General features: G+C 39.1%; 1 protein-coding gene across 2 annotated transcripts in view; it reads left to right on the plus strand.

Annotated features, from left to right (window-relative positions):
• LOC311273922 (uncharacterized protein) overlaps positions 1-7486 on the plus strand; it is a 28198-nt gene extending 20712 nt beyond the window's left edge. For both annotated transcript variants that reach the window (XM_084381216.1, XM_084381217.1), the window contains exons 4-6: positions 656-747; positions 2277-2387; positions 6703-7486. In XM_084381216.1, coding sequence (XP_084237342.1) covers positions 656-747; positions 2277-2387; positions 6703-6832 — 333 coding nt within the window. In that variant the 3' untranslated portion in view covers positions 6833-7486. The remainder of the gene's footprint in view (positions 1-655; positions 748-2276; positions 2388-6702) is intronic.
• The last annotated feature ends 11655 nt before the right edge of the window (positions 7487-19141 follow it).

A 19141-nucleotide genomic window follows, 5' to 3' on the forward strand; every position in this document is an offset into this window, starting at 1 on the left:
CTCCCTATATAATATACACTAAATCGTTTATTCATTAGTGAGCAGTAAATAGACATTTTGGACATAAAAATCATTACCATTTTACATAATCACTGTAGTGTGTACATATCAGGCTCTACTTTTAAGAAGGCACTACATAATTGATAAATTGACTTTCTTTTGGACACTAAAACAAAATGACTGTATATGTAGAGCACTGTTTTAATAAGTAGGGAATTATTTTGGACACAGCCATGGTGTCCATAGCAGGCACACCAATTCCTGCTAATAATCCCACAATGCAACGCACCACATTTTATAGATGACAACATTTCCATCTTGCGACTTCACATCTGTCAGTAATGACAACAAATAATGATTATTAAGCAGTGTTAAGGCAGTTACAGTAATTGGTTACATATCTTATTTTATTTTTGTTACTCGGCACAGCTCCATCCAAAGTTCCTCAAAACAGCTAAAACCTACACACTCACGACTCGTATTCTGGACCTTTGTTAAAATAGAAAATTAAAATTTTTTTGTAGTAATTGTCTGAAATCTCTATTCACTACTGAGTTAACAAATCAGTGTTGATTTTACAGGAGTGATTTTGGACACAGCCATAGACATGTTTTAAATTATATATATTTTTTAATTATGGCTCTTTTTGTTTCAGATAATGTACCTTGGAGCTGCAAATAACAATCTGTCATCTACAACCCTGGCCTTTTTCCAAGAGTCTGTGGAAAAATATGGCTTCCCACTGAGGTACAATGTACATGATAATATTGCTAAGTAACTACAACAATATACTGGACCCAGCAACAAGAGTTCTGTCTACAGTACAAGCACATTAAGAGTAAAAGTACAGGATCATGGGCCGTATTCAATAGGGATGCAACAGTAGAGTTTACCCACAGTTCGGTATGCATCACAGTTTTTGGGCCACGGTAACGGTACGGTTTCGATATCTTAATATAAAACTACTCACACTAGCAAAGGCAATATTGCATGTAAAAATAATTAAAAGCACAGATATAGTCAAACCACAAACCTTATTATAAAAATTTAACACTCATCTTAATTGCCTTCCATAAAAAACATATATACAGTATCCAATCACGTTAAACAGCAAACATTATTGTAGTATTGTTTGCCTTTAAACATAACAGGGTGTATTGAACAGTTCGATAAAATATTGAATATTGTTGCATTCCTAGTATTCACAAAGTATCTTATCTTACCACTTGGAGTCTTCCAAAATGATGCTAAGATTTCCTCTTGAGACCTTGTCACAAAGCTGCTGAGGGACAATTTTAGCAAAGAAAAGATAATGCCTAAACTAAGAAAATGGGCAGGGTTGACCCCTTTTCTATGGAGGACATCATTTTTCATGAATGAACTTGAGTTTTGGTTGAGAGGTTACAGGTCTGTGGTTGTACTCTAAACATATAAACAAATTGGGCTCATTTTGGTTTGATGAATAATTTGGACAAACGGCAGAGATATGTTCATCAGGGCTGCAAACAGTTTATTGTTTTGACTTGTTGGTGAGCCAACTGGGTACTAACTTGCCACAATGAAAAATTGTTCTTAAAAGTTAGTTATAGAAATGTTTTTCCAAACACTTGACGTGATGAGTTGCATTACCAAAAAGCTAACTAACTGATTGTGAGCAGGTCTTGGTTCTGAGGTGACTTAGGAGTCCTCTCAGCTTCCTCTTACTATTCACAGGCATTAGAGCTTCTTTTAGTGTTAAAATGTTTCAAGATGTACTCTTAAACCAAAAATTTAGGAGTCCTTAAGGTAGGGCAGACACACCTCCTTATTTTTAGGATATAAATCTTAAATCTTGCAGTTAGGAGTTACTATAGGTTTAAGATATTGTGTGAATATGGCCCCACAACTGATAACTTCACATAAGGCAGGGTAATTCATATGGTGACCTATGTTGCACAGGTAATCAAGTTAATTCAGACAATCGATATCAAAATGTGTCAACCAACTGACTACTGACCAATTAGGTCACTGTAAAAATTGGCTATAAAGGGCGTTCACCATTCAACTGACTACCGGCTGGACCATTACTGCATGTCATTCCCCCACTCGCTTTCCCCAAGTTTCCCCTGTCTACTCACTGTCCTGTGATATGTAAAAAAAAAGAAAAGGAAAAAACTTGACTATAAAAATTTAATACGTTCCTTAATTGCTATGCATTGATCTTTGTATAACATAACATTTTTTTGTGTTACACAAAATTCCATGAAAATTGTGTTGTATTTATGTACATTTTTCAGGATAAGAGCTGATCAAGGAGTCGAAAATGTTGGTGTAGCACGTCTCATGTTCTCAATTCGTGGCACTGGAATTGGGAGTTTTATCTCTGGCAAGAGTGTTCACAATCAAAGGTATTTTTTAACATGTCATCCACCACAATTTACACCGAAACACCTACAATGTCTTGCAAGATATCATAAAGCACCTGGGTTACTTTAACAGCCATCTATTAACCAGTAGCCATGTATTTCGTCATGTAATATAACTCACTAAAAACGTGGTTTTATCCGCCTATGACAACCTAGCAATGCTTTAGAAAACATTGCTGATATTCTTGCAATCACCTACAGAGATCAAAGTTAGCAGAGGGTCTTAAAATACTAGTGCTGGGACATCTGTTTAAGTAACTGAAGCATTATGTCTTGTTCTCTCTCTTTCATCTGTCAAATAACTAGATAGTCCATTGTTATAATCCAAAAAGTTGAATGTTGAATAAAATGTTTAACTTGGAAAAAATCATTTAACAGCTCTGGCCAGCAACCTCCACTATCTGTTTCACATGAGTCAGCCTCATTGCAAAGGACTGCTTTGATTCAATGGCATCCAACACCACACAAAAAATCGGCTGTGATCGACAAAGTATTGAGATCCTTTATGTTTAGTCCACTGGTTCCCAACATAAGGGTCAGGTCCCACCAAAGGGTCAGCAGATACATCTGAGGGGTGGTGAGATGATGAATGGGAGAGGAAAGAAGAAACTGTACTGATACACGAATCTGTTTCAGTTTTTGGACTTAATCTCTGATTTTTGCTGAAATATTGGATCATTTGAACATTTATTGAAATGAAAGCATATGAAAATTTTAGAGGGAAAAATCACTATTTGGTGGCGCTGTTAACAACTCATAGACATCTGAAATGTAAGCCCGACTACACACTGCTTTTTGGTTTCATCTTTAACAATGTGTTGTTTTTTAAAAGGTTGTTATATTATCCATTGTGTCAAATCTTCATCTGAAAAGTAACTAAAGCTGTCAAATAAATGTAGTGGAGTAGAAAGTACAACATTTCCCTCTAAAATGTAGTGGAGTGGAAGGATAAAGTAGCAAGTGCCTCAAAATTGTACCTAACTAAGCTACAAGTAAATGTTACTTTCCACCACTGATTATGGTTGATGGACCACTGTTGTCTTAGCTTGGTTTATCAGATGAACTCCAGTAAGTTGTAGATAACCCGCTGTCTGGCATTTTGTCTGTATAAATGTTGCCCTTATCAAACTGGATGGGACAACCATCCATTGAGATCAGAACAGAACTTGTCACCCAACCAACTGTGGGAAGTGGGACAAATGCTGTGTCCTGTTCCAGACCCTGAAGTCTCAGGTGTATGTAAAATATACTTTTTTTGTCCCACAGTAGTACCATCAACCTAATTTTAGTAAATGTATAGAATTAAGATATTTATTATGTTTTTCACAATTTAGTTTTGAGTCATATTAACATACCTTCCGTTGTAGAAGCAGTTGGGAAAATTTCTGCTCTTAATGTTAATAAATTAATAAATACATAGATAGATTCACTTTATTGATCCCAAACTGGGTAATTGTGTTACCGCAGCATATGATATGGACACTTAAAAATACACACACTATACAGTATAAAGCAGAAAGTATAAATGGCATAGAATACTGCAGCATCTATACAGTAAAAACTATGAGCAGATAAAAAATATATACAGAAAAAGTAAACAATAGAAGAATATATGTATGTATGTATGTGTGTGTATATATGTATGTGTGTGTGTATATATATATATATATATATATATATAAATATATATATATATATATATATACATATGTATATGTGTGTATGTGTATATATATATATATATATATATATATATATGTACGTATATGTGTGTGTGTGTGTGTGTGTGTGTGTGTGTGTGTGTGTATATATATATATATAGTAGACCATCACATTTTATTAAATAGACTCAGACATCTGGTCGGCTTCTCTGGTACTGTTTTAAACTGGTTTTGCTCTTATCTCACAGACCGATGCTTTTATGTAAGTATGGATACATGTTCCTCAGGAACCCATGAAAGTGGATGTGGGGTTCCCCAAGGGTCAATTTTAGGTCCACTCCTTTTTAATCTTTACATGCTTCCTCTTGGGGACGTCATCAGGAGACACGGCATCAGCTTCCATAGTTACGCTGATGACACACAACTGTACATTGCCGTGTCTCCTGATGACACAGGGCCAATTGATGCCCTTTTAACCTGCATTGTAGACATCAAGTCATGGATGGCAGTGAATTTCCTACAGCTCAACCAGGACAAAACTGAGGTTTTAGTTATAGGTCCTGAAGGCCAGAGAGAGAAACTTTTACCAAAACTACAAGATCTTAAACCAACACAATCCGTAAAAAATCTGGGCGTGATTTTTGATTCTGAGCTGAATTTTATTCCACATATTAAAAACATGACAAAAACAGGTTTTTATCATCTTAAGAACATAGCCAGAGTCCGCCCGTTTCTCTCCCAGGCCAGTACGGAGGTGCTAATGCATGCCTTCATTTCCTGTCGCCTAGATTACTGTAATGCTCTGCTCTCTGGTCTTCCCAAAAAGAGTATTTATAATCTCCAATTATTACAAAACTCAGCAGCACGTGTGCTGACGAGGACCAGAGGGCGGGAGCACATTACACCGGTTTTAGAGTTGCTGCATTGGCTCCCCGTCCGCTTCAGGATCGATTTTAAGGTTCTTTTACTGGTTTTTAAATGTCTTAACGGCCTTGCGCCCTCATATTTATCTGACCTGCTTTTACCATATCAACCCTCGCAGACCCTGAGGTCCTCCGGCACCGGCCTTTTAGCCATACCAAAACCAAGAACGAAAACCCACGGTGAGGCGGCATTTAGCCACTATGGCCCCCACCTGTGGAACAGCCTGCCGGAGAACCTCAGGTGTGCAGAGACTGTTGATATTTTTAAGGGAAGGTTAAAGACACACCTTTTTAATCAGGCTTTTAACTAATATTTTAAATTCTTCTTACGTTCTTATGTGGTTTCATCTCATTTTACGTTGTTTCTTTTATCTTGTTTTTTAATCTTAATATAAAATAATTGTATTTGTTGATTTATCCTTCGGTGCCATTTTATTTATTATCTTACATATTTTAATCTTTTTAACTGTTCACTCTTATATTCATCTCTTGTCAGGCTTTTTATTCTATCTTATGTTTTTAGTTTTTTAGGTTAAACTCCAGTGTTTTCCCCAGGGGGGTCCCCCGCACTGGGAGTTGTGCCTGGGCTGCTGCTGGGGGTGCTGTCCTGGGTTCCTTCGGCCCTGCCAACTTTTGTCTGTCGGGGTCGGGGGGCCGGGGCACTGGTGCCCCCTGTGGCACAGCCTGTCACTCCTCCCAGTGCGGACGGCCCCGAAGGTGGCGTTTCCTCAATCCTCGGTGCCATGCCATGTCTCCCTATTGTCAGTAGTGAGAGTGTGTGTGTGTGTGTGTGTGTGTGCGTGTGTGCGTGTGTGCGTGTGCGTGTGCGTGCGCTGTCAGACCGGGCTGTCCAGGCAAAGAGATCCAACGGCTGATCACTCTGGTGTCTCCACACATCCAGAGAGCAACCCGCTGCAATTTTGGCCTCAGCCCGGAGGTGCAGCACAGAGTGATCAGCCGTTGGATCTCCGCACGTGGCAGCCGGTACTTTGCCTGGACAGCCCGGTCTGACAGCACGTCCAGTGGGGAGAAGTGCTGACGCACGTATGCATTTATGTAAACCGTCTAGCTTCGCGCACGTGTGTGCTGTATTGCAGCCGTGGTTTCTCACACGCTTGGACTTTGGCAACGCATTTATATACTGTAGAGTAGCAGGTGGAGCCTCTCTGGATGAGGTTCAGCTGAGTTTAATACATCTGTTCCCTTGATATCTGTGAAATGCCACAGGGTTGTTGTTTTTTTTATGTGTAGTACTATAAACTCATATATGCAGATGTTGCGGAAAACTTACACGTGTAATTCAATAAAAAGGTTTTTTTTTCATCTACCATTTTCTATTTTTTTTTCTTGCGCCAGTGGTCCGCAGCTATGAGCGCATTTCAACATTGAGCATTGTTTTATTATTTCGCAAAGTGGAGGATATAAATTTCCCTGACGCGGCTTGATCACTGAGCATTTGGTCGCTAAGAAGGCTGTTAAGAGTGGGTCAGCTCGATCTTACATTTCCTTCTTAGTGAAAGATCTTCTTAAGCTAAGAGCGACTCTGGGAAACGCATCCTTCTTTCACAGCGTTCTTAAGAGCGCTCCTAAGAAGATCTTAGCACTTAAGAGCTTCTTAACGAATCTGGGAAACGCGGCCATTTTCATTTATCAGAGCAACATTCAGATAATTGTGCAGCTTATTGCCACCTTAACAGTTATTTCTTTCTATAGGAACTGCACGTGCCAGATATTGAGTGGGAGTGCAGTGGAATTCAAGGTGACAACAGCCAAGGTGTCCATGTTCCAGTCCTTGAGAATTCTCTGGATGAATTGGAGATGGAGCAGCTTAAAAGATCCATAGATCCTCTTGGCCCCTCTGATTGTCATGGAATGGACATTTACATGGCCACAGTTGAATGTGTGCAGAGCATCGTCAACCGTCAGCTGTAAGCAATATGCCTGTCTGACTCCCAACTGACTAATTCTCATGAGGACTGCGACAAAAAAAATGATTATTTTTATTACTGATTGATGCAGGGCTGTCGCAAGAAATGTAATATTGCAATACTATTGACAAGGCTAACCATATGGGATTGCAAATGCCACTGTCACTATGTGAGTTGGATATTGTAATGAAAAGGAGAAATGCAGAGTGTCTGTTTCTACAGTAGGCCCAAGTCATCTGCTGAGTGTTGGATGTATTTTTTTTTTTTTTTTTTTTACATTTCTGCTTTACAATTCAACAACTATAAAATAATGTTTCTGTCATTCCCTCTTTTTTACAGCTGCTCTGTCTTCATAGTCTCTGTTTGCTTGCTCAACTCTGTCACACTCTCTTGTTCTCTCGTCCTTTTTTAAAAATGTGTTGGGAAGCCAACAACAGAGCCTAACTTTAATTATAACGTTAAACAAAGAGAGGTATTCTCAGTTAGTCCTAAACTGGTCCTACTACTGGTGTAGTTCTTCATCTCATTTTAGGGGGCAGTAACTTGAAATAAAATATTTTTGCTTCTTAATGGATTCTTGAATTTTTAATGAAGACAAAAGAAATGTGATTTTAATGTTAATAATACTTTCTCTAGTAGGAAAACCATATCTAACACACACTGTTGTTCCAAGCAGAGCACGACAGGTATTCTTGACCTAAAATTATATTGTGACACTATATTTTTGTGTTGATTAGATCATAAATGGATTCCTCATTGGAATCAAGATTTGTAAAATTATTTTGTGAAATCTAAGTTTCCAACGACTGTAATAGTTAGCACATTAAGGTCTAATTTTTGTAGTAACACAATAAAGGCTACTCTAAAGTCCTATAGGTCTAATAGCTGTCATACCCGCAGTCTTGCCCATTGTAGAACTGACAACTGTCTTCAGGATAAAAGAAAATTTGCACCTAGGTAATATGGGTTAGCATAAGATTCTAATTTATGGAAGTTATAAATAAATATCAGTATCTCAAAATCACAATGGCCACACTGCTGTTCTTAACATACTTTATTGTCAATGTTGAACAAGGCAAGAGAAAAACAGTAAAAATATTAACAGCACCGGTAGTACCACAATTAATGTATGAGGTTTAAAAGGTGTAAACCTTTAGAGTGCAAAACGGTTAACTTGACTGGATTAACAGCTGACAATTAACTGCTCTCTGTGGGTTGAAATATTTTGAGCAGTTGTACTGGCCATACCCAAGTTAGCAATATGGCAGGAACTTAACCAGGATAACAACAGCTTTAGAAGTGCAGACATCAAGAACTAACTGTAAACACTGCACATTGATAAAAAACATTACTTTCTGTGAACTGCTCTAATCCTGTGTTAAAGGAATTCACAGCAGTAAACTTAAACTCTTACCAAGTATATTTGTGTTATTTCTAGTCAAAATGTCTAATTTCTAGTCAAAACAAACCTCATTACACTTTTAATAAGACATCTAAAAAGTAACTCATTTTTAGACAGTTTTCACTTATTTCAAATGATAATTTGCTTGAAACAAGTGGAAAAAACGGTGAAAAACGGTGTACCAAGTATTTTTATTACTTACTTATTATTTTAGTATTTTATTACAAGAAAAAAATCTTGCTCCACTGGCAGATTTTTCTACTTGTTTTTAGACAATTTACACTTGTTTCAAGCTAATTTTCACTAGAAACAAGTTACTTTTTAGGTGTCCTATTAAAAGTGTAATGAGATTTGTTTTGACTAGAAATTACACATTTTGACTAGAAATAACACAAATATACTTGGTAAGAGTTTGAGTTAACTGCAGTGAATACAAAATTATCAGGAGAGGACTCATAATAAAACATTAGAACCACTAAGAACTTTCAAGATGAATGTCCAGCATCTTTCTTTTTGTGCCTTTAAACAAGACCAAACCCTGTGTCACAGGTTCTAATGGCAGCGACCAAGTCGGACTCAAAGTCTCTGTAGGTTGTGTAATGGTGAGGCAACTTGATGGTCTCAAAGCATGTCAAGGCCCTGGGAAGGCGGCCACTTGCTACCTTCATAATCAGTTCCTTCGGTGGGACTTCCCAGCCCACCCAGAACCGCAGCAGATTTTTCAGATGCTCTGAAGACGCTGTTAAAGATAGTACAGACCTGTGAGATATGTGCTTTCTACTCAGGCATCACATTTTTACTTTCACAGTTTAATAATGAAGTGTCATTCAATAGAAAAGGCAGACAAGGAGGAAAGAAGGCAAGCAGGAGAAAGGAAGGAAGGGAGTGTCATTCAATGGAAAAACTAAAATGCATTTGCGGAAAGCAATGTTGAAATAACACACCACTTTCAATAAAAGTCCTGAAGTAAGCCATGACCTGAGTGACAGCCTCGACAGAGACATCATCTTCATCTTCATCTTCATCAGATTCTGGATTCAGCGTGGGCCATGTAACGTGTGCAAGGATCATCTGCAAAGACAGAGAATGGATTTAAGACTTAAAAAGCATATTGCAGGTTAAACTTTTTACAAAATGTATATGTAATTTTGTCTAAAAAATACCATTTGAAAAGTTAATGGAGGATTGAAAATGTTTTTCAAGACATGAGGGCACAAATTTAACTTTAAAAGTGATTGTTTTGAGCAAAGCCTCTTAACGCTTTTTTTCCCAACATCGCATCATATTACGTAACAAGAGGGAGTTGCATGCTAGGCTCTGCGATAGCTCAGTGTGGAGAGTAGGTAGTAATCAGTCAGAGCGGTCCTGTTGTAGAGAGCCAGTGTGTCATGGCCAAGAAAGCTGGCGGTGTTTAAATGTCTTGTCTATGTTGTCTTATGGTTTCCTGTTTTATTTTGAAATTCTACTCTCCTCTCGTTTCAGGTAACCTGCCCTTCCCCTTGTGTTTTTCCCTCCAGTCTGATTGTCTTCCCTGCCCTGATTGTTTCCACCTGTTCCCCATTACCCTGTGTATATATGGTCTGCATCTCCCTTTGTCTGTTGCCAGTTTGTCTTGTCTGTGTGCCAGTGAACCAGCGCCATGCCATTGTTGCGTCAAGAACTTTCAGCCTTTGTTCCAAGCCCGTCTTGTCAGGTTTTGTACTTTTATTTGCTACTTTGTCAAGCCTTTGGTTTTGTTAGTAGATTTCCTGTTTATTAGCTGTTTAAGTGACTTTTTTCCTCCTTGTGAGTGATTTTCTGTTGTACTTTAAATAATAAAAGATTTGTTTATTTTTTAACTTTGCCTCCAGAGTCGAGCATTTGGGTTCAAGTCCTTGTTCAGTTGTGACACAGTGTGTCTTCAGTAGTTTTGTATTGCATTCATTTATCATCGTCATGGTAAATTATTGCTCTTGTGGTGCTTGCACAAACTCCAGCCTGTCAGGACATGGAGTCCACAGCCTTATAACACGGAAAAAACAGCGCTATCCTCCGAGCCTGGGTGCACTTAAACAATTTCCCCCCGGGGATTAATAAAGTCTTCTGATTCTGATTTTGTGCAGCTGAGGAGACCGGACTTCACCGTGGCGTCAGCTACGAAAACGCAGTCGTGTGTGGTGCTCACTTTAGACCGGAGGATTATCATCCCTGGCTAACGTGTCTACAAGCTAACACCGGTCCCTCACCAAGACATTGATTGTCCTGACACCACAGCGCAATCTCTCTCCTCTGACCATTAATTCTCCTCCTGGTCTCTCCCTGCTCTCTGGGGCGCATAGCAGGCTCATAGTTGTAGGGCTGCGGTCTGTCATATGTGTAATTATACACATTTAAAGTCTCCTCTGCGTCAGCACTTGTGTTAGGATCCATTGTTTTAATACAGGTCAAGTTGACCGGACTCCCTCTTGTTACGTCACTTCCGGTTCGTCTTTTTCAGATTCAGATTTCAGAAAATTTTCTCACAAAAACGTCTCCAAAAGACTCAATAGTGTATTTATAAGTAGTTCCTACATTATTTTTAAACATTAAATGAATGGGGTCTCTAACCTGCAATATGCTCTTTAATCATACTGAATGGGACTTATAATTAATGTACAAAAACTAATCTCATCTACCTGGGGTGTAATCTCAGCTTCATTCTCAGAAGGGAAAAGCAGCTTTACCACATCTGCTCTATTGGAGAGAAGTGGCCAAATGCCAGTCTCCTTCAGTCCCTTTCTCAACTGCTTCACTTGTTAAGCTGATCGCCCCAGAACCTGTGTAAAACAGCATTGTAAGTCTGGATATACTCCAGATTTCTTTTGTTTATAAACAAAAACACCAATATCACCAAATTATGTAAAACTAAAAATCAAGATATTAACACTGCAAATGACTATTTTACTGAATGCAGCAGCAGCTTGTCATGGAGCCACTTCATGTTTAGAGTTGGAAGTGGAAGGTCCCACGCCATGCAAAGGCTGACAACACGGTCACATTGTTCATCTTCAAGTGCAGATTTCTCTGTCAACTTGAGACCGATAGGAAGGAAGGAAGGCAGGCGGGAAAAGAGGTAGGAAGAAAGAAAAAAAAAAATGAAAGAGAAGGACAGTCCAATTAGTGCAAGTCACAGGTCTTAATATATTCCAGGAGCACAAATCTTTACTGATGTTATTTTTCTACTTCCTAAGTGTAACATCCCTGCTGTTCAGTATCCAGACCTTTGCAAACATTACAGATCAAAATGTGACTTTACATCATGAGCCAGGTTTATTAGGTCATGTACAGAATCTATAGTAATCCTTGGTTAAAGAGGTTTTGCCTGTTTTGAAAAGCTATGCAAAGAATATTACAAAATCTAAAAGGAATATTAAATTACTCATGATGCAAAAACTTGGAAAGTAGAAGTACTCCAGAAATTCTCTACAAACTTAATAGCCCTTGCTTTAACAATGTTGAACAAGGCGAAAACAAGGCTTTCTCTAACAATATGCAGTAAAATCAAGGTCGCTAAACTTACCAGCAGGATTGTTTCACGGATGTCTAAATCAGGACAGTCTTCAATCATGACTGTGGTAGTGTCGATGGATCCACCACACAGAACATGTGTAATGGCTGGGCTGAGCCCAGGGAAAGCAGGACCTCCATACAAGAAGCAATGCCCCATCATTCGCCCTGCCATCAGGAAAGGCTCACTCTCCACCATCACAGCAGAGTTGGCAGGCACCAAGTGGTCTGACTGACCCTCGAAAATCTTTGTGATTGCACCGTTTCCTATTTGAAAATTATATTTATAACAGCTTATAATTATGACAGCATTTTTGCCATAAAGTAGCCCAAACAATACCTACAGTGCTTGGACGTTTGAAATGTTAGAAATGGAGTGCTGTGTAAACACTGACCAAGATTGAGTTGGAATCCAGTTCTCAGCTTCAGCATCATGGTTGACATAACATGTCGGTTAACACCGAGTCCTACAGCAGCATCGCCTTTTGGAAAGATGGAGACAACTTGGCATATTTAAGTATTAAACAGCAATACCCTAATGTGGAAACAAGTTTAGAAAATAACCAAATTATGTATTAATAATTATTAGTTACTTTAACTTTCACAAACAGCGCACCTTCAAGTGTGCATCTCAGTGGCGACGCCCACTCCACGTTTCTGCGATTATAGAAGCTAACATAGGACCTGTCCTGTTCTTCCTGGTCTTTCCTCAAGTCCACTGAGAAATGATTCTCTTCAGAACCGTTCTTATTGTTCAGCACCTCTTGGGTAAATAGCCAAACAGCTCTCTTGGGATCTGCAACAGTCTTCCAGTCTGACAGGGCAAAGAAAATGTCAGTATAGAAATCTATTTTTACAACAAATCAAAAATAGAGAACACAATAAGTTTAAATGTAGGTGCATGCTGGAGGGACAGAGTGGGACATGTTCCCTTCCACTGACATACCTCCTGATGTGCTTGCTGCTGTTCTTGGTGGAGATGGTGCTACAGTATTGACATTAGAGATGCTGCCAAAAAAAAAAAAGTGGGTTCGGCAAACATTCTTGATACTCCTAATTTTTTGAATTTCCCTTTGAGGATGAATAAAGTAATTTTATCTTGTTTTAACACCTGTGATAAGTAATTATTAGACAAGTACCTTTCTCCACAGAAACTTGCATGCACCTCCAGACTGTGCGTAGGATACAACTGGCTACAGATGGGGCAGGAAGCCATGGATGACAATGCGGCCGTGGAACATGTGTTCATCTTCACAGAATAGATAGAAAAAAAAATAGTTGTTATTCAACTATTTTCCCAAAAAATAATGTTAAAAGTTTATCTGCTCTCCAGCTGTGAAACAAGAGAGAGATTGATACACACTGGAGTCAGTGTATGCCTGAGTGTGACAGATCCATGATCAAATAATTCCAGAGAAAAAATACACAGATTAAGAAATAGTGTAAACCATTTATAGTGATCACGGTTACAGTGATCTACAGTTTATATGGATCAAGAAGCTTAGGACAGAATAATTACTTAACAAATGCTTTTTAAATAATTTGCTTATAGTATTCAAGTAGTCCACTTACAGTGATCATTATGGGTCTTCTCATACATGAAAACATATGGAAAACACATTAAAACCACTGTTATTTTATTTCTTAAAGCTTTATACAAGCGACTGCTGCACGATGCAGCTTCAGCAGTCGTGTTGCCTCGCAACATGTCTGCTTCCAGCTCGTTACCTGAGACATGCTGCTGCCTGCACAATGAAATCATGACGGGGAGAAAAGACAGTCATTTTCTTTCAATGAAAAATGTAGTCTTCACAAAGCTATCATATGATCTATACACATGAATTAAACACAGTACAGACAGACAATGCATATCAAGCAGCTGCTCCAGCGTTTGAAACAGCTGTACTGTATTTTAAAAAGTCGATAAAATTCAGTAAACAGTGAAGCTATCTGTTTCATTACTTTTTATTAATGTAATAAATATACAAATGCCAATTAGTTGGTAATCTGCATGATAAATGAAGAAAAATAAAAATTTAGTAATAATAATAATAATAATAATAATAATAATAATAATAATAATCTGTTTAGTGATCAAACTGACCCAGACAAATGTGATCACTATAAGCAGATTCCACTGTATATTAAACAGGCAAGAGCATACTCAACAAACAACAATAATTACTAAGAAGAAAGAAAGACAGTATGGGATTTTCAAGCTACTTCTACTGAAGATGTACTTAGATCTTTAGAGGATGTGGATTTTGTGGCCGTGACGGCATCGGTATCATCGGCTGACGAGTTATACATGGAGACACACTCAACATCTGAGTTAGAGTCCTGGTCCTGGTTACACAACAAATAAAATAGGTTACTCAAATACTCAATGTCATCATGAAGGCCAAATGAAATGTAAGAACACAACTTACTTCACAGTCTTTGTTGTCTGTACAACTATCAACATGGAGGGCCAAAAGATGTAATGGCATTGTCTCCTGACAATTGCCACAGGTTGCCTTTGGCATTTTAGAAAATTCTGAGGCATTTGTGGCAAGGGGGGTAGCATCTAATTCACTCTTTAATGGGGCTATGTATAGCATGTTTTTTCCACCATTTGATGCCCTCTTCAATTGAGCGGTGGTGTAGCCTTCCACCTGGGGGCTGATAACTGTCAGCCGCCTTCGTCCACTTCCCCCTGAAACATAAAAATCACAGTCAACACTGACGTTTGCTAATGACATGACTTAGGGTGCAGCAAGAACAAATTACAAAAGTGTAATGGAAGCACAAAAAGTAGCTTGGAAATTTAAAAAATACTGCCAAATAAAACTGTACAAACTTTATGCATATTTAGGTTTCTGATGTGAACAACAGCAATGCACCACAGTATGACAATGAATAGACTTCAAAGTCTAAAAAAACAAAAGTGCTATATATTACGTCAGTGGATGTGTTTACCTGCAGCCTTGTAAAACATCCAGGAGCCTTTCAGGCTCTGTAGTTTAGGGTACTCATGGTAAAGTACTTCAGATATCTACAGAAAGACAGTAACATGGCAAACATTGATCGTCAACTTACTGTTGATAATGACAAAACTCATTTAATGTCTATTTCTTTTTTGAGGTTTGCTTAAAATCACTTCAACTTGATGATTGCCATGTGTACATGAGTAGGTCTGCATATGACAACCAGTCATTAGCCTAATATAAGGCTACCTGCTGCACTACAGGTCTTTTTCATAGTGTACATTTTGGCTTGTCACAGTAGGAAATACACCGGTGATGTAGGGCCTTTTGAGGCTGGGCTGGTACAATGTGAATATTGGCTGCATCACTTTGTATTTACACCCATCACTGCAAATTTTTGTTTATTTCTGTGACACATTATAGATAATTCAGAACAAAATCACTTGGAAAAGGGAGACTGTCTGTACATGGCATGAATTTTTTATGCGAGAGAAAAACTGAAATCGAAGAACACTGGTAGATGTGACAGGTTCTCTTAAATCACTCAAGCCTGACACTTAATACAAAGCTGTTCATAATAGTGGTCTTTGCACAAGGTCTGCTGTCTTTTAAATACCATAAAATTACAGTCTGTTATGCTATGGAAAACTACATCTGAACTCATGGATTAAAGCAAAAAAAAAAAATCTTTTGACTGAAATGTATTTTCGAGCTGTAGCCAAGTCAACTTCCCAATTTGTAATTTGTAAAAACATGTTAAAGGGCATTTTACTTGACACATGCTAAAAAAATAAGATAAGATTTACAGCCTCACCCCACACCATGTTCTCTAATGCAGACATCAAGTTTAAATATTTGAGCGTTTTTTACAGGAGGATGATCTGAACAGCTGTTCTATTCACACTTAAAATGTTTTTTTGTCTTTTCAATGTAATTTTCAATCTATGAAAGCAAACTGTGTCTTTATTTTTGCCAAGCTTCTCTCAAGTTTTACTCTTTCAAATAATCAACTTTTCAGTACGCTATTTTTCTACTTCTCATCATCATCATTAATTATTATTATTAATAATATTGTTTAAAGTGAGCCTCTTATCGTTTAACAGAAAAATACATCATACAAACAGCAACTTTTGCAGCCTTGTCAGTCTGATGGCAGTTATCACCTTTCTGTCATCACTAACATACTGTTAGTAATCAAAGAAGCTCTGAGGCTTTGTTCTATATGTTATAATACAAGATTTCAGCATTGAGCTACAATCAGGCAACATTCATGATTCTGTACAGACAAACTAACCAAAAACTTATTATTAATCATCATTATAAAGTTTCAGGGCATTCCTGTAACCATGGTAACCCACGGTGCCAGAGGGGAGGGAGAGACGCTGAATGAAGCCATTTACACAGATACACTGCAGACAAAGTCCAGACTAGAGTTGTTATTTCACACATGTAGCACACAACAGGAGACTCTCCGTGTCAGACGAGTTCTCACGTGCTGACTAAACTCAATTGGCTTTATGCACAGCTGCACTATTTCCTGAATTTCAGCCACCTCCTTTGTTTCCTGTCTGCCATTATTGGACAAACTGATTAATCCAGGTGTGTCTGATTATTGTTGTTGTGACTACTGAGGTCAGGCACACCTGGATTAATCAGTTTGTCCAATCAAATAAATCAAATAACCAATTGGAGGAGAGCCCTTCTAGCCAATCAGAGGCGAAAAAGGCGGTACCTTCCCCTACCATCCTGGGAAAAAAAATATCGCATCCTGCCCTGTGTGGGTCACACTGTCATTGGTCAGGCGAGCACACGCTGTAATCGATACCATTGGCTGTAGAGTGTGACAATCTGTCAATAAAAATCAGCCAACAGTTCTCCTCCGATCTACATTGATCTCACAAGTCGCCTCTGTTAAGTTTGAATGACGGAAATCCGTCGTAGCGACGAAGAACTTTAATCCATGTGAACTTATGACTAATATACAATAAAGTGATTGGTATAAAACACTACTGCACCTGACCTGATCATGAGCTGCATCCTCTGGCAATGAGACCATTCTCATACCTAGTCCTGCCTGGCAAAACCTTAGCTCCTCATCTCCTTTTGGAGTCACGGTTGCAGGACAGGGAAGGACATAAAGCTGAAAACACTGCAATTTGCGAGTGACTGTCTGTGGTGGGGTTGCAAACCTCCTCCTTCCCCTGAAAAGACCTGGAAATGATCTGTGACAAACATAAAGGATTAAAACAATATTTACAATTACCATTGGTCATATTTTTAGATATCACTCAGTTCTATTTATTGATACAACTCTACAAGGCCAGTCCAATGTTATATGTATTAGATTTCCAAATTGTGCATGTGTGTATGTACAGAACTGCAACTTTAAACTATTAAACTACCTTTGCATTTCTGATGACACCGATGTTTGCATAGTGGTAGCTGTCCTGGATGAAGGGTTGAAGATGGCAGCTGCCCTGTGTGGAGGATTGAAGTCAGTGGCTGCTCTTGGTGAGGGGTTTGCAGATGCTCTTCCTTCACTACTGCCCCCAAGATTTTGTTGGATGAGTGTAATCAGGTTTCTGGCCACACTCTCCACATCCTTCTCTGGGCCTGGACTCTGATCCTACAGAAACAAGACAAACACGAGTTTTAACTCAAATAGCGACATTTTTAACTAAGATTATTATGAAGAACTCAAATAGGAAAGAAAACATACATAAACAGACGATAACAGATAGCTAACGTTACTCCTTAAGTTAATAATTTACTTCTAAATTACTGTCCCGCTGACTTATCAGTACACTTATTTGTCAGAGGCCCTTATAAGTTTGCTACGCTAATTCAGACGTTGTAACGTAACTCTAACATTAACATTTGGCGCATTTGGCGAATTCACAGCTAATAGGAGGGTGAATTAAATGTTATTTAGTTGTAAGCATGGTGCAAAGGCGATTCCCTCTATGACCTTTACAACATTTTCAGCCAACGTTAATGGGAGCAGTTAACTTAGCTAGCTTGTAGTGCTAACGTTACTTGATATATTTGCTCAGTGACACACAAGCTGAGCAAACGTAACTTGTTCATAAATAACATTACCGATAATTCATTTTAAGAAGGCAATACTACTTCTGACAACTAAGTTACTGCTAAAACATGAACCTTTACTTACAGCAAACAATCGAGAATCCATTGTGGTCTGCCTCTCAACATCACGACGCGCAACGCTCATGTGTGACCCCAACAGTGACATCAGGGTGCTACGCGCCGACTCGTGGTGTGTAGGCTGTAGTGCTACTGCAGCCAGGCAGCGTGAGCCTGTGAGCCTGAGAGCCTGAGCTCAGGGCAAAGGAAAAGTGAAGTTACAGACAAATCTTTTCTACACATTTGCGGATCTGCCACGGCAGAAGTGTAGCAAAAGTCACGTGTGAAAAGACAGCCAATCGAGAGCTCCTGCCTGAGTTGTAACTGATGACAGATATTTACAGATCTATGTACGCATTTACAGATCTGTTTACACACTTACAGATTTATGTAGACTTACAGATCTGTGTACGCATTCACAGATCTTTGCATGCATTTGTAGATTTGTCTTCACTTGAAAATCTGAATACAGACATACGGATTTTTTTACCAGTCTTTTCTCCAGGTTGCCAGGGGCGACCAGCCTTTTCTACAGGTTGCCATGGGTGACTTGCCTTTTCTCCAGTTTGGCAGGGGTTGTAAGTTTCATCCTCTCAAGGGTGCAAGGTAATCTGGTGTAGAACTAAGTTGCTGAAGAATACCAAAGTCCCCGATCTCCAACAGTTACAATTGTTAAGTTTTGGGCACCTGGGTTGGGTATAAAGTGGCTGATTCTTTCCCTTTCGAAATTCCCTCCAAGGAGGTCAGGTGCACCAAAGTGCCCGGTATTTAGTTCAAAGTGCCTCAAAGTGCCCTGTTTCTACTGTTGCAGTCCAATGGGCAACAAAGTGCCCGATATCCAATCAAAGGAGGTCAGGTTTGGGCTGCCCGTGTAAAGCTTGTGATTTTCGGGCACCTGGGCTGGGTATAAAGTGGCTGATTCCCTACAAAGAGGTCAGGTGCACAAAAGTTACGTGCCCCAAATCCACCTGGGGCTCTATGGGTTCGAATCCCACCTGGGGACCTCTGGGCTCCAACAGGTCACTTTGGGTCACTTTGCACCCCGTGAAAGTGCCCCATATCCACCTGGGGCACTCTGGGCTCCAACAGTTCACTTTGGGGCACTTTGGACCCCTTGAAAGTGCCCCATATCCACCTGGGGCACTCTGGGCTCCAACCGGGCACTTTGGGGCACTTTGGAACCTGTG

This window comes from Pagrus pagrus (genome assembly GCF_965226575.1).
Source record: "Pagrus pagrus genome assembly, chromosome: 18".
Classification (NCBI taxonomy): Eukaryota; Metazoa; Chordata; class Actinopteri; order Spariformes; family Sparidae; genus Pagrus; species Pagrus pagrus.